We start from the raw sequence: 14,844 nt of genomic DNA on the forward strand, positions 1-14,844 counted from the left end.
GGCTCTTCTGCAAACACACAGATGACATCATCAGCATCATCCAATCCCTATCCAGGAGGGTCAATGTCATGGTGACCTTTCACAACACATCTGACAGTCGTTTTCTTCAAGATAATGAAGGGTAGTTTTAAATCAGGTGTGTCAGACTCTGGAGGCCCTTCAGCTTATCAAGATCTTCTACAGGTGAAGTTTGGAGCTGACTGGAGTTAAACTGAGTAGAGCCGTGACCCTCCAGGACAATGTGCTTGATATAAAACTGCTTATAGAATTAAGATGCAGTGTATAGACTAAAGACCTGCTGCTGTTTTTGTCGTCAATGTTAATGAAACAACAAAATACAAAACCATGACTTGCTCTTGACTAAAGAAGTTAGACCCGCTGTACCTCAAAGTTAAATCAAATGGTGAAATAAGATTGTGTCAATACTTTGGCCTTAATAGTCTGTCATTCTTTCTTTCTTTTTAAGTGGAACACACCGTCCTACAGTATCCCTATACACATGTCCACAAAGAGAATAAACACTTTATCTGCAGCAGACTTTTTTAAGTCATTAAAATGGTGCTTTTTAAATATAAACAGTATTTTTTAAATATTTAACAGAATTGGTGCTCCCATCCCATCAGTAATAGTGTTCCGAGGCGCGCGACTTATCTGACCGTACCTGTGTTCCGAGGCGCGCGACTTATCATTTGAGGAGGTCGTGGTCTTCTCAACAGCATCACGTGCGCTGATTCTTTCTGATTATTATTCATCATCTGTTAATAAAAAAACACGTCACTCAACAACAGATAGAGAGAGTATATCAGATCTGCTTTAGCGATTATAAAGTCATATATAAAGACAAAAATTTTATTAAACTTTACAATATAGATCATTAAGTGTTTTATCTTATTAGAATTAGCGTCACTTTCATTAAGAAACAAATCGGTCATTTAATTCATGTTTGAATTCAGCGTCATCAATATTTCACGATATCGGTTTATTTCCACAGACTTTCATGCGAGATCATGAAGAGAAATAAGTTGAAACTCACTGTTGTCCAAACGAGCCGCTGTGAATCTGGTGTCCCTAGCAACCGTCCTAGCAACCGCCTGTCAAACTCAAGACGCAGCCTGCTCCCTGACGTCACCGAGCTCGTGTTCGACTTAATGCGGCGCTGCGCTGCGCAGACATCAAAGTATCGCGAGAAAGTTCGAAAGTTGAGTAACACTGTAATAATAAGAAGTTCTTCATGTGTTACAACACTGTATGTCATTAAATACAGATCCTGCTCACGTCATGGATGTATTAAAGAAAAAGTGCAGTAAACAATAGAAAGGTTTATCGGTGGATTAATGATGATTTAGTTAACCTCCTGGTTCATCTATTGTGTGTGTTATTGGTGATATGACATGGTTGATTCTCACATGATGGTCTGTTATTACTCAAATCCTGATGGTGTGTCTGAGGTTCTCAATCAATTCAGGGGATTAAACCTCAGAATCATGAAATGTGAATGTGGTCAGGTGCAGTGAGAATGTGAAATGTTTCTGATGGTAAAACAGATTACCTTATAAAGACATGGCCTTTGTGTGTTCCTGTTTCACATGTTGTGTGGGTCGCTTCCTTCCTCTCACATTTGAATAGACAGACGCTGCAGAACCTCTCGACACTGACAGACAGCCTGAAGTCACCCGTCCACAGGTATGAGACAGCCGTCCACATCACCTCTCTCTCTCTCTCTCTCTCTGTTTGTTTGTGTGTGAATGACTGATGTGTGTGTAAAGTGCTGTGAGCTGTGAGCTCATTTACAGTCTTATGGTTGCAATGCTGCTGTGATCTAAAGTTTTGGGGAAAGCGTGTAGAAGATCTTATAATGAAACATCTTGGGTGAACGTCTAGTTAAATCTAAGAAGCTGAAAGAAGAAAGGAAGAAATAAAGAAAGATCCTTTTCTTTGGTGATGGAATCTTCATTGATTTGTGTTTGCTGTGCAGGTTGATGTGATGGATTTATGACACGCAGCTGCTCTCTGATGTTCTTGTGCATTTATATTTCATTTATTCATGACACGTGTGTGTCTGATCAAACTCATGATGATGTTGTTGTGCAGAAAAGCTGTGAGCGTTTGAATAAAGCGTTGGCTTCTCCTTCAGTTTAGCAGAAGTGAAGGTTAGATGAAACAGGAAGCTGCGGTTGCTCGAGCTGCAAACGCCTGAACTTACACAGCAACTCATATCAAAACTTTCCAGAAGAAACTGTAGCAGATCATCATCATCATGATCTCTGAATGTTGTTTCACACCTCTGTGATGAACATCCACATGTCAATTTATTTCATCCTGTTGGTGTCTTGCCAAACTAAAAGCAGAAAACTGACATGTGTGCTGCTGTGATGAAAGAGGAAGGTTACAGCATGTGATGTACATGTAAGCAGCCATTTAAAAGCACGAAACAAACCTTTAACATGTTTGGAATGAATGAAACATGTGACAGCGTTATCAGACTGCTGATCTCTGTCATGAATGCAAATGAACATAACTGTGTCGTTCTGACGCATGTGATATGTGCATGAGAACTACTTTGAGATGAAATATGTACACGTTTACTTATTTACTGTCTTATCATGTTATCTATAGAATTAAACATATATGAATTATATGTGTTCGTGGTTACATTTAAACATTCATTTGGTGTTTTTTCAAGAGATTTAGACTCAATGTTTTTATTTTCACGTGCACAGTGAGGAAAACTAGTTTGAATGAATGAATGACTGAGGCACTTGCTGAATAAAGCGCTTTATTGTGTTTCCCTGTACAATAGAATGATTTCTTTGGAAATAGGATAGGACAATATCTGTCTGAGATGAAACCGTTTAAATCTGAGGGTGCAAACAAATCTAAATATTGAGAAAACTCCCCCTGAAGTTGGTCATCAGAAGCACTGCAGCAGGCCGTCCACTCACAAATATAAAGTTTTTATGTACTTAGTTTTTGTACAAAATATCTTCATGGAATATGATCTTTACTTTATATCCTAATGATTTTGCCATAAAAGAAAATTTGATAATTTTGGTTTTTACAAAAAGATTTCCCGAGCTACTTGAGACTGGTTTTGTGATCCAGGGGGATAAATGTGCAATGAGATTAAGAACAGCAGTGATAATCATAAACATGAGCTCATATACAACAATACCAATAACAGCAGTTGCATTTACAAATGTGCAGATTAAGATGAAACAATATAGACAACAGTTCTCTATATCTTCCTTTAATTAAACAAAAATCTTTCTCTTTATTGAATACAATTTGAAAGGGTTGAAACCGTTTTTTACATAAAGAATGACATATTTACCTCAATATTAAGCTTTCTTGAATGTACTTAAAACTGTATTTATGGAGTTAAATGCATTAGTGATGAAATAATCTTTTCTTTATATCAGGTGAAAGCGTCTGCTAAATGACTAAATGTAAATGAGATATCGTTCCATCATGAAGAAAACTGAATATATTGTGTATATTTGTAATATCATGCACATCATCATTGTTTCCTCATTTCTGCACAGCTGCTTTGCAACAGTGAAAGACTTGATTTGAATTGAATCACCTTACATTTGAATGTATAACTTGATAATGTGATATTGTGAAGTACATCAGAAGGGTTAGATGGAAAGGATGTCTCTGATGATTGTGTGTTTGTTGTCATTGTGCCATGAGTTTGTTTGTTTGTGGGAGTTTTGTGGAAACCCCTTGACTGTGACATGACATTGAACATGTGTTGTTGTGACAGGTAAATATATATATTGTGATCGTGTAAGATGGCGGCCACATCACACATCTCACCGGAGGAGATTGAGGAATTGAGAGAAGCTTTCAGTAAAGTTGGTGAGTCAGACGCACACTGAGATTGCTCACGCTGTATGTGACGATGACGTCAGACTGATGTTTGATCTCTCTTCAGATGTGGACGCTAACGGTTACATCAGCACGGATGAGCTCAATGCCTTGTTTAAGGCAGCAAACCTGCCGCTTCCAGGTTACCGCGTGCGTGAGATCATACAGGAGCTCAGCGCAACCATGGACCTGAATAAGGATGGAAAGATCACCTTTGATGAGTTTGCCAAAGTAAGACAAATCACACATTATCACACCTTTCAAAAGCTTTAGATCAGTGTCCTGAAGTTTTGTGTGTGTGTTTGTGTCAGGTGGTCCATGAGCTCAAGAGTTCAGAGGTCGCCAAGACGTTCCGGAAAGCAATTAATAAGAAGGAGGGCATCTATTCTGTGGCTGGAACATCGGAACAATCTGGAACCCAACACTCATATTCTGGTGTGACACACACAGTAACACACACAAACAACTGATCATATGCGATGACACTTCTAATGCTCTGTGTGTGTGTGTGTGTGTGTGTGTAGAGGAGGAGAAGGTGGCCTTCGTGAACTGGATCAATAAAGCTCTAGAGAAAGATGCGGACTGTCAGCATGTCATTCCCATGGACCCGAGCTCTGATGATCTGTTCGCAGCGGTGGGAGATGGGATTGTTCTCTGGTACCTGCAGCTTCAGCTACACACAAAACTGATCTTAAACATCTTTCTCTTAACTCTGAGTCAGCTGAAGTGCAGAGGTGTTTTAATTTTTAGTCAGAGATAAGGGTCGACGTGTATTCACGTGTGAATAAAGAGCTTGAAGAACCTGATGCTATGAGCTCAGAATGCCATTGACCAATCAGAATGAGTTTTTTTTCGTCTTCTTCTGCAGTAAAATGATCAACCTCTCTGTTCCTGATACCATTGATGAGCGAACCATCAATAAGAAGAAACTCACACCTTTCACCATCCAGGTACACACAAAACTCTCCCGCTCTGTGATTGGCTGGTTGGATTGACGTAGTATTGTGATTGGACATGATATGTTAAGTTTAGCTTTCCAGTGGCTCAGGGGTCATGGGTTTGATCCCAGCGATTGCACAGACCCAAATACAAATGTATAGAATCATGCAGTGTAAGTCGCTTTGCATAAAAGCATCTGCCTAATGCATGTGCAGGAAAATCTGAACTTGGCGTTAAATTCAGCTTCTGCCATTGGCTGTCATGTGGTGAATATTGGAGCAGAGGACCTGAAAGAGGGCAGGCAGCATTTAGTGCTGGGACTCCTGTGGCAGGTCATCAAGATCGGTCTGTTCGCTGACATCGAGATCAGCAGGAATGAAGGTACAAAACACACGTGCTGTCCTATATGCTCTGTTGAGTTGAGTTGTGTGTTTGTAGACTCACACGTTGTGTTGTGTTGTGTGTAGCTCTGATTGCGTTACTCAGGGACGGAGAGAGTTTGGAGGATCTGATGAAACTTTCTCCTGAGGAGCTTCTTCTGCGTTGGGTGAATTATCACCTGGAGGACGCCGGATGCCCCAAAATCAACAACTTCAGCTCAGACATTAAGGTGAAAACACCGTGAATGACCAGAGAAGAGAGAGCACACTCGGGTACACACAATATACACTACTTATGTCATGTCATGTGACTATCATACAGGACTCCAGAGCATATTACAACATCCTGAATCAGGTGGCACCCAAAGGAGATGAGGAGGGAATCCCGGCCATTCCCATTGACATGTCAGGAATACGAGTGAGAATCTTTCTCAATCACTTGTTTCCAGTTTAGGTTCACGTTCTGATATGAAAATAGTTGATTGTGAGTATGTGATGTTTTCTACAGGAAAAAGATGACGTCAAGCGAGCCGAGTGTATGTTGGAGCAGGCCGATCGACTCGGCTGTCGACAGTTCGTCACGGCCACAGATGTCGTCCGTGGAAATCCTAAACTCAATCTGGCCTATGTGGCCAATCTGTTCAACAAATATCCCGCTCTGAAGAAACCAGAGAACCAAGACATCGACTGGAGCTCTATCGAGGGTCTGTCAGTCTGTGACTTTCTCACTAGAGACAAACATCATCAATGAGATCTCATGTCATGTTCGACACTGCTCCTTTAGATTTGATAAATACCAAAGATCTCAACATGAACAATTGATCTGATCTGTGATGTGTTAGTTGTGTATTAAATTAAGAATAATCCACCTTAAATAACAAGTTAAGGGGATAAAGAACGACACAGACGCCCTTCAGTCAGCCGGTGTTTCAGTTGTGTAGTGTTTGTGATTTACAGTCATCTGTGCAGATCATCATGTGTGCTGTGATGTTCATGCGCTTCTGATTCTGTTCAGGGGAGACCAGAGAGGAACGGACCTTCAGAAACTGGATGAACTCACTGGGTGTAAACCCACGTGTCAATCATCTCTATGTGTGAGTGCATGTATTTCATCACGTGTCCTTGTTATTCATCTTTCAATCTGAAGTCATTTTTACTCCTAAAACTCTTGTTTCAGGGATCTGGCAGATGCTCTGGTCATCTTCCAGCTTTATGAGAAGATCAAAGTTCCTGTGGACTGGGATAGAGTTAATAAACCACCGTATACCAAACTGGGCAGCAACATGAAAAAGGTACGACTGCAAGCTCCATAAAGCCGACTATCAAAACGTCACTCACAATAATGAGCAGTTTCCTTTGAATTCTCCTCTGTACACAAACACAAAGTACACTTATTTACGTTTTTATAGCTGTGCGGTGGAGAATGAAAGTCATCTTTTCTATGTTACTGTTGTCATTGCAGCTGGAGAACTGTAACTACGCTGTTGAGTTGGGAAAGAAAGAAGCCAAATTCTCTCTGGTGGGAATAGCCGGACAGGACCTGAATGAAGGCAATCGAACCCTGACCCTCGCCCTCCTCTGGCAGCTCATGAGGAGGTAAGAACACAACGTTCATGTGCTTAACACTCAAAGATGAGTGAATATGTACAAATATAATGAAGTGATATACAACTCTTTTTTAGCTCTGTGTCACAGGAAAAAGACATTAATTCAAGTGTGCTATTTGTGATACTTTCAGTCTTTGATGTACGTTTCAGAAATGATGGACATCAGCATGGAACAGTTCAGACTAAATAAAACTCAAGCTGATCTTTTTTAAGCACAGTGACTATGTGCATTTTCAAGTATATTTCTTGGATAGAAACACAAGTGCAGTGTAAAGACTACTAAACTAAAGTTGTATAAGTGTACACTTGACTCAAGGTCTGAAGGTGATGTTCGTCTGCAGGTATACTCTGAATATTCTGGAAGATCTGGGTGATGGACAGAAGGTGAATGATGACATTATTGTCAGCTGGGTGAATGACACACTCACACAAGCAGGAAAAAACCCCATCAGTGGATTTAAAGTGAGTAAACGCCGTCAGACGTGCTGCTGACACACTTTCACTTCACTCACTCCCTCACTTACTCTTCACTATTGTAGGACGGATCTATAAGCAGCAGCATGCCCGTACTGGACCTGATTGATGCCATCCAGCCCGGATCCATCCGTTATGATCTGGTCAAGACATCAGACTTAACAGACGATGAGAAACTCAATAATGCCAAGTATGAAGAACACAGAGCTGATGATCAACTTTCTTACACTGTAGTCATGAAACACGTCATTGAACTCGCTCCTTGAATAAAAACCAAAAACACACATTTTAACCAGACAATGTCAAACACAGAGACACATTTCTTTCTTTCTGATTCATCTGTGTGTGTGTGATTCTTTCTGTAGGTACGCCATCTCAATGGCGAGGAAGATCGGCGCACGTGTGTACGCTCTTCCAGAAGATCTGGTGGAGGTGAAGCCTAAGATGGTGATGACGGTGTTTGCGTGTCTCATAGCTCGAGGGATGAGGCGAATCTAAACATCATGATGTCATTGCCAATATAATGATGATGCATGTTTGTTTAACTGTTATTCAGCATTACATGGAAAAACTGAATCTAAAGTGTTTCTAATCCCCAGGCTTGTATAACATATGATGAAGATTTCTTTAGTGAATATTAAAGTGTTTTCTGCTCTCTCTGTTACAGTATTCCTCATGTCTTCAGTTGGTTTTGCTCTTCTGTATGTTCATGACACTCAGGCTACAAATAACACAAGCTAAAGCAGAAATAAAGCTAAATAAAATGTAGTTTTTCTACTTAAACACCAAAAACATTCCAATGTTAAGATATAATGACCTTGTTGTCAATCATAAATCCACTGTATTTTCCATATAAGTCATGTTTCATTTCATATTATTCCAGTGATTGTTCATGTATTCATCTCAATGATGCCTGTAGCAACAGTTCATTTCAATCCTCCCGACTACATCACAGTATGAGATGAACCCTGTCTCTATGAGTCTTTACAGTACACACTTCAGGTGTCACACAGTTTTATCATCAGCCGATGGAGAAATGAAAGAAGAGTGTTTTACCTAACTGACAGAGATTTCTTTTAACACAAACACAATTCGTTTTTTCATGGTTTTGATTTTTGTACTGGGAAACTAAAATATGGAGAAAACTGATATCTATTAAAACATTCCCACTTGACTTTTTGACACTCTTAAAAATAAAGGTGCTTATAAGAGGATTCTTTTTTTTGTTTAGAATTTTGTTCAGTTAAAGAATCATCTCTTTCCACCCAGTTGATAATCTGAAGGACCTTTTTCAAATTGTTTTGACACTTTTACAACAAAACCCTGTGACTTTGTAACAGTGAGAAGAGTGAAAAGTGCAGTTAGAATAAAACGGAAGTGAACGTCTGAAATCATGAGAAACTTCCAGAACACGATGTTTGAAGTCCATCACTTTATTACCAGAACATTACGGCAACTTCAAACAAACACAAATGTTGAGAATCTTTTCACAAGTACAAAAGAAATTGATTCGGAGCTTCAGCTCATGCCTAACAGAAGAATGAAGAAGACTAAGATGAGAATGAACAGATGAAATAATATCCATGTGTTAGGGTTTTCAGACAGATCTCACTGTCACACACTAGAGAATGAAGCTCGGTGTTCTTATGGTCTGTGCTTGAGTTCAGAGAATCAGTGAATCACTTGACTGTCTTGCTCTCAGCGGGTGTCTCTCCGTTATCAAGAGTCTTGAGCAAACGGAAGAGACCGGCGGCTTCACGAATGCGACTGAACTCTATGCAGAAAGCCTGAACCTCGATGAACAGATCCTGAACATTAATGATCTTATTCCTGATGAGAGACTGAAGAAACACACACACCAGACGCACCAAACGATTCTGAGAGACAGAGAGAGAGAAAAAATCAGGGGATATCAAGAGAAAAGGAGCAATGAGCTAAACGACTGTGTGTCCTAAACCACACATTATATAGATATACATATATATTAAGAATAACTGATGAACACGTGCTGGACTTCACTGACTGCATGTGAAAAAAGAACTGCTCATAATTCAAGTCAATATACTTTGCCTTAGTGTCATTTTATTCAGCGTGTGTACCTGCATGTATTTGTCTTTAATCTGTTCACATGTGGAGATGCAGTTGGAGATGTACAGATGAATGAATTCAGGAGGAAGATCCACAGCTGTGGTTAATCTACAGCAAACAAACATGAATACAGTGCAAACACTTCATACGACTCATTCTGGTGATTCAATTCTGATGTCATACCTGTTGACCACCTCCATAGAGTGTAGAGACATGTCCATGTTGACCAGAACAGAGAAATATTCTGTGATCTGACTGGAGGACATGAGCTTCAGAAGCATCTCAATGGCCACCAGAGGATTATTCTCCACCAGGTCTGGCAGTTTGACTGGTGTCAGTCCAATATGATAAACCAGCTTTGGGTCTTTCTCCAACTCACCCAGCAGCTGTTGAGAGAAAGAACAGAGAGATCTCGTTTACTAATCTTTCACTTGAGAAAATCTACAGAAATAAGACACTTGTGTTGTGAAATTCATTACGGTTCATTTCTCCACAAACTTTTTAAATCCTTCTCATTATTCTCTGGTCATTTGCATGACTGTGATACAGTGACAACTGTTAATGATGCAAATGCTTTACAATTGAAGGAATATCTTGTTTTCTTCATTATAATATTAAGCATCAGTAGTATTTTGGGGCAGAATATGAGCTGAGCATTGACTGACTTGAGATTCTGGTTTGAAAACATAAGAAACTGAGCTGGCGTTGTGATTGCGGTGTGGTCATGTCACCTGAGTCTGCTGTGCGGCTGATAAAGGGCTCTTGAAGGCTTTGGCCATGACACGCTTGATTTCCACTCCAGTGCCGTTGCGCACACACATGGAGCGGTCCCACTGAACCCGGTGGTCTGGTTCACACGGGTTGAGCCAGGCCAGTTCGTCCTCACACACCAGCAGAGGCGGAGCGGGACGGATGAACTCCGGACGAAAGTGACCTATGACAGACACACGGGGGCTTTTAGACCGGATCAACACAACCAAACAAAGCAGACATGATTTTAATCGAACAACTGCACTTACTCTCAAGAGGAGGCCGTGGCCCGGTCACCAGTGACTCTGTGATTTGATTGGCCACTGAGCTGTCAAAGCCCGAGTTGGAAGAGTCTGGGTCGGGATCGCTAAGCAGGCTGGGAAAACTGGCTTTACTCTGAGTGGGCAGTTCAGACTGACGCTCTGAACGAAAAGAGAGAAAGAATCCGTCTGTCACCATCGTGACGTGTGATTTTACACATGCACGAGATGCATTCAGTGACTGATGTATCTTTATGTATCTGCAGCCACAGAGAATGATGGGAAATGTATCACTTTATCGCCACTCGTACTCAACACAACACAAATGCCGTTCGGCTTACGTTCAAAACTACAAACTATAATGAAGAACACATGTGCTTGCTCAAATTCTCTCATGAATACGATGATGATGATGATGATTTTTATGAAAATACCAGCGAGAGCCAACTGAAGTCCACTGATGTCCACGGGCTGCGGCGTGGAGCCCACGTCCATGCTGGACACCTGCCTGGGGGTCTTCTTGAAGAGCTCTCTTGGCGGGGCGAGCATCAGCTGTGACAGAAAGAACTTCTCAGGGAGCGTGATGGGCGGAAGAAAACCTGCAAACATTCAGAATGTGCGATCTTCAGAAACACCTCGTGCACACCTGTCTTCTGGTATCTGAGAGGTTGTTCCGTGTGTTCAGGTGCGTGTACCTGAGAGTGGGTTCTCCGGCTCCTCTCCCGCGGGCGATGGGTTCAGCAGGTGTGCGAACACAGCGGCGAAGGGGTTTGCGGCCAGCGGCTCGGTGCGGTACATCTCCCACAGCAGATAAAGCGCAGTGAGCCGCTGAGGAGCGCTGGGCAGGAGGTCGGGCTGCTGCAGCAACATCACTAGAACCGAACCCACCCGGAAGTGCTCGGCTTTACCGAAACAGTGATGGAAGGCAGTGGAGAGCTGCTCGAAGCTGTTACTGCAGGCGTCTTCAGACATGATGCCCAGCAGGTTAGACAGCTCCTTAGGAGCCAGAGTCATGATTCCTCTGTCAGACTGGACCACTACACTAGAAAACAAACAAACACTGGATTAGAATAAACACTGCAGATCTGAACACTGGAGATCTGAACACTGGAGATCTGAACACTGGACACTGGAGATCTGAACACTGAACACTGGAGATCTGAACACTGGACACTGGAGATCTGAACACTGAACACTGGAGATCTGAACACTGGACACTGGAGATCTGAACACTGAACACTGGAGATCTGAACACTGAACACCGGAGATCTGAACACTGGACACCGGAGATCTGAACACTGAACACCGGAGATCTGAACACTGAACACTGGAGATCTGAACACTGAACACTGGAGATCTGAACACTGAACACTGGAGATCTGAACACTGAACACTGGAGATCTGAACACTGAACACTGGAGATCTGAACACTGGACACTGGAGATCTGAACACTGAACACTGGAGATCTGAACACTGAACACTGGAGATCTGAACACTGGAGATCTGAACACTGGAGATCTGAACACTGGAGATCTGAACACTGGAGATCTGAACACTGGAGATCTGAACACTGAACACTGGAGATCTGAACACTGAACACTGGAGATCTGAACACTGAACACTGGAGATCTGAACACTGGAGATCTGAACACTGGACACTGGAGATCTGAACACTGAACACTGGAGATCTGAACACTGAACACTGGAGATCTGAACACTGGAGATCTGAACACTGGAGATCTGAACACTGGAGATCTGAACACTGAACACTGGAGATCTGAACACTGGAGGTCTGAACACTGGAGATCTGAACACTGAACACTGGAGATCTGAACACTGGAGATCTGAACACTGAACACTGGAGATCTGAACACTGAACACTGGAGATATGAACACTGGAGATCTGAACACTGAACACTGAAGATCTGAACACTGAACACTGGAGATCTGAACACTGGAGATCTGAACACTGAACACTGGAGATCTGAACACTGAACACTGGAGATCTGAACACTGAACACTGGAGATCTGAACACTGAACACTGGAGATCTGAACACTGGACACTGGAGATCTGAACACTGGACACTGGAGATCTGAACACTGGAGATCTGAACACTGAACACTGGAGATCTGAACACTGAACACTGAAGATCTGAACACTGAACACTGGAGATCTGAACACTGAACACTGGAGATCTGAACACTGAACACTGGAGATCTGAACACTGAACACTGGAGATCTGAACACTGAACACTGGAGATCTGAACACTGAACACTGGAGATCTGAACACTGAACACTGGAGATCTGAACACTGAACACTGGAGATCTGAACACTGGATCTGCTATTGAAAGGCCAATGAAAAGCCATTACGCGCTCGAGCTCACAGCACGTCACAGGATTTGTTTACCTCCAGGTTTCCTAACGTGTCAGATCCCAGAGCCTACAGGTATAAACCGAACATTTCTATAAGTGCTGTATATGTAGCGGAATGGTCGGTGTGTGTGTGTGTGTGTGTGTGTGTGTGTGTGAGTGACATTTACCTCAGTCGAGTTCATTTATCAACAAACACAGACGCGTTAACGCGCCATCATGTCCCGCACTGACGCGCCGCTTCTCTGCGATCTTACACGCGTTTATACTTTAGTAATTGAATTATTTCTGCTGTAATATCTGAATCTTCCGTTCAAAACTGTCGCGTCGAAGAGCTTCACATGTACACTTCCGGCGCAACACTTCCTGTGCGTCGAATGCACTTTTGTAGTTCGAAACAAAACCACTACACAAGCTCTTAAAGTTCTTTACTCACAGATAACTCACTGTTTGATCAATAAAAGCGTGTTTCCCTCATCCAAACCATATAATTTAACACTGAATTATTCTTTTTATTTTATTTGAAACAAAATACGTAGAGGTCGCGGGACCCGGAAGTGAATCGCTTTCTGCTTTGAATGTTACCCACAATCCATCGCACCTTCCTTTCCCTTACAGATCTTACAGAGTGAGTACCGGACCTGCTAATATCAGTTATGAATCTACAATCATCCGCGCGATTAATCGCTGAACGTGATGTTTAATGTCTCATATGAGTGAAGTGATATATCATCCATTATTCACGCGCTTTTTGACGCGTCTGTGACGCAGATGTGAAGTTAGTTTAAGCGTCTTCCGAGTTCAGTGATTACACGACTAAACCCGTGAGGCTCTTTGTTCAATATCACTTTTAATAAGAGTTAAATCCGTTCACGATGTGTGTTGTGTCGAAGCTGAACCGGAACGTTTCCTCCTGAAGCTTTTCTCATGAACTCAAATCACGAGCTCTTCGTGTCTTCTGTGAGGACTATCGCGTTAAGTGTCGTGTTGTGAGATGATCAGGTGAACTCATACCTGTGTGTGTGTGTGTGCAGATGGCTCCTCTGAAGAAGGGTGAGAAGAAGAAGGGTCGCTCGGCCATCAATGAGGTGGTGACACGCGAGTACACCATCAACATCCACAAACGCATCCACGGCATGTGAGTTCATCTCCTTCCTGAGACCCTGAACGTCACACAGATGTTTGTGAGCGACCTCTCAATGAGTGTGTTCTCCTTCAGGTCCTTCAAGAGGAGAGCTCCTCGTGCGCTGAAGGAGATCCGTAAGTTTGCCGTAAAGGAGATGGGCACACCAGACGTCCGCATCGATACTCGTCTCAACAAGGCTGTGTGGGCTAAAGGGATCAGGTGAGGGATTGTGTTTGCGTCTCATCACACTGCTGGGCTCTTTCTTCACTCTTGACAGCATGTTGTGTTTTTCAGGAACGTGCCGTACCGCATGCGTGTGCGTCTCTCCAGGAAACGTAATGAAGATGAAGATTCCCCAAACAAGCTGTACACACTGGTCACATACGTCCCCGTCACCACCTACAAAGGTCAGATTTATCATTCTATCCCTTCGCTTCACTGTACTCACGAGGATCTTATAGACGGCTGTGTACTTCACTTTGTTGTGAAGAGTTTATCAAACATTGTGTCTGAGATACCAATCTCTCTCTCTCTCTCTCTCTCTCTCCCTCTGCAGGTCTTCAGACTGTAAATGTGGATGAAAATTAAGTTTCTCATGGCCATTGAAATAAAAACATAAAAGGAATTTTGTTGTGGATTGATTTATTTGAGAATTGTCGATGTGTAATCAAAGCGAACATGTTTATGCGGTGATTGTTGTTGTAAGTAAACGTGTAGAGAATAACAGCGTGTGAAGGTCTCTTCAAAACCTTGCTGATGCTTGAGAACATCTGTTACACTTCCACAGTAGGGCTGAATGATACATTGGATTTTCATCGTCATCGTGATATGAACACATCGCAACAGACAGCCTGACACGATGAATAAGGCAAAACAGTTCATTACATGCAATAAGCGTGTGTAATAAACATTTGTCCCATCACGATTAGCACTGGAGACACGGTTGGCGCGTTCATGCTATTACCCGCACCAGGG

At 42.3% G+C, this 14,844-nt stretch overlaps 2 protein-coding genes across 3 annotated transcripts; one reads left to right on the forward strand and one right to left on the reverse strand.

Annotated features, from left to right (window-relative positions):
* The first annotated feature begins 1,609 nt into the window (after positions 1-1,609).
* lcp1 (lymphocyte cytosolic protein 1 (L-plastin)) lies at positions 1,610-8,484 on the forward strand. The gene is made up of 16 exons (XM_079464137.1): positions 1,610-1,683; positions 3,767-3,861; positions 3,938-4,101; positions 4,182-4,305; positions 4,395-4,527; positions 4,739-4,820; positions 5,025-5,190; positions 5,277-5,419; positions 5,512-5,607; positions 5,698-5,893; positions 6,205-6,283; positions 6,367-6,481; positions 6,652-6,785; positions 7,138-7,258; positions 7,336-7,460; positions 7,636-8,484. Exons 2-16 carry the CDS (start codon positions 3,795-3,797, stop codon positions 7,766-7,768), a joined length of 1,878 nt encoding a protein of 625 aa, XP_079320263.1. The 5' UTR covers positions 1,610-1,683; positions 3,767-3,794; the 3' UTR covers positions 7,769-8,484.
* Positions 8,485-8,657: 173 nt separating this feature from the next.
* Positions 8,658-14,135, reverse strand: cnot11 (CCR4-NOT transcription complex, subunit 11). Of its 2 annotated transcripts, none has more exons than XM_079464142.1 (8): positions 13,758-14,135; positions 11,064-11,410; positions 10,803-10,967; positions 10,378-10,530; positions 10,090-10,292; positions 9,542-9,744; positions 9,370-9,466; positions 8,658-9,147 (listed from the first exon to the last, which is right to left on the reverse strand). In XM_079464142.1, exons 1-8 carry the CDS (start codon positions 13,889-13,891, stop codon positions 8,950-8,952), a joined length of 1,500 nt encoding a protein of 499 aa, XP_079320268.1. In that variant the 5' UTR covers positions 13,892-14,135; the 3' UTR covers positions 8,658-8,949. The 2 variants fall into 2 exon arrangements, with proteins under 2 accessions (XP_079320268.1, XP_079320269.1); XM_079464143.1 differs by lacking the exon at positions 13,758-14,135 and adding an exon at positions 12,914-13,694 and having other exon boundaries at positions 8,675-9,147.
* Between the last annotated feature and the right edge of the window lie 709 nt (positions 14,136-14,844).

Source organism: Barbatula barbatula, assembly GCF_947034865.1.
Source record: "Barbatula barbatula genome assembly, chromosome: 9".
Taxonomy (NCBI): Eukaryota; Metazoa; Chordata; class Actinopteri; order Cypriniformes; family Nemacheilidae; genus Barbatula; species Barbatula barbatula.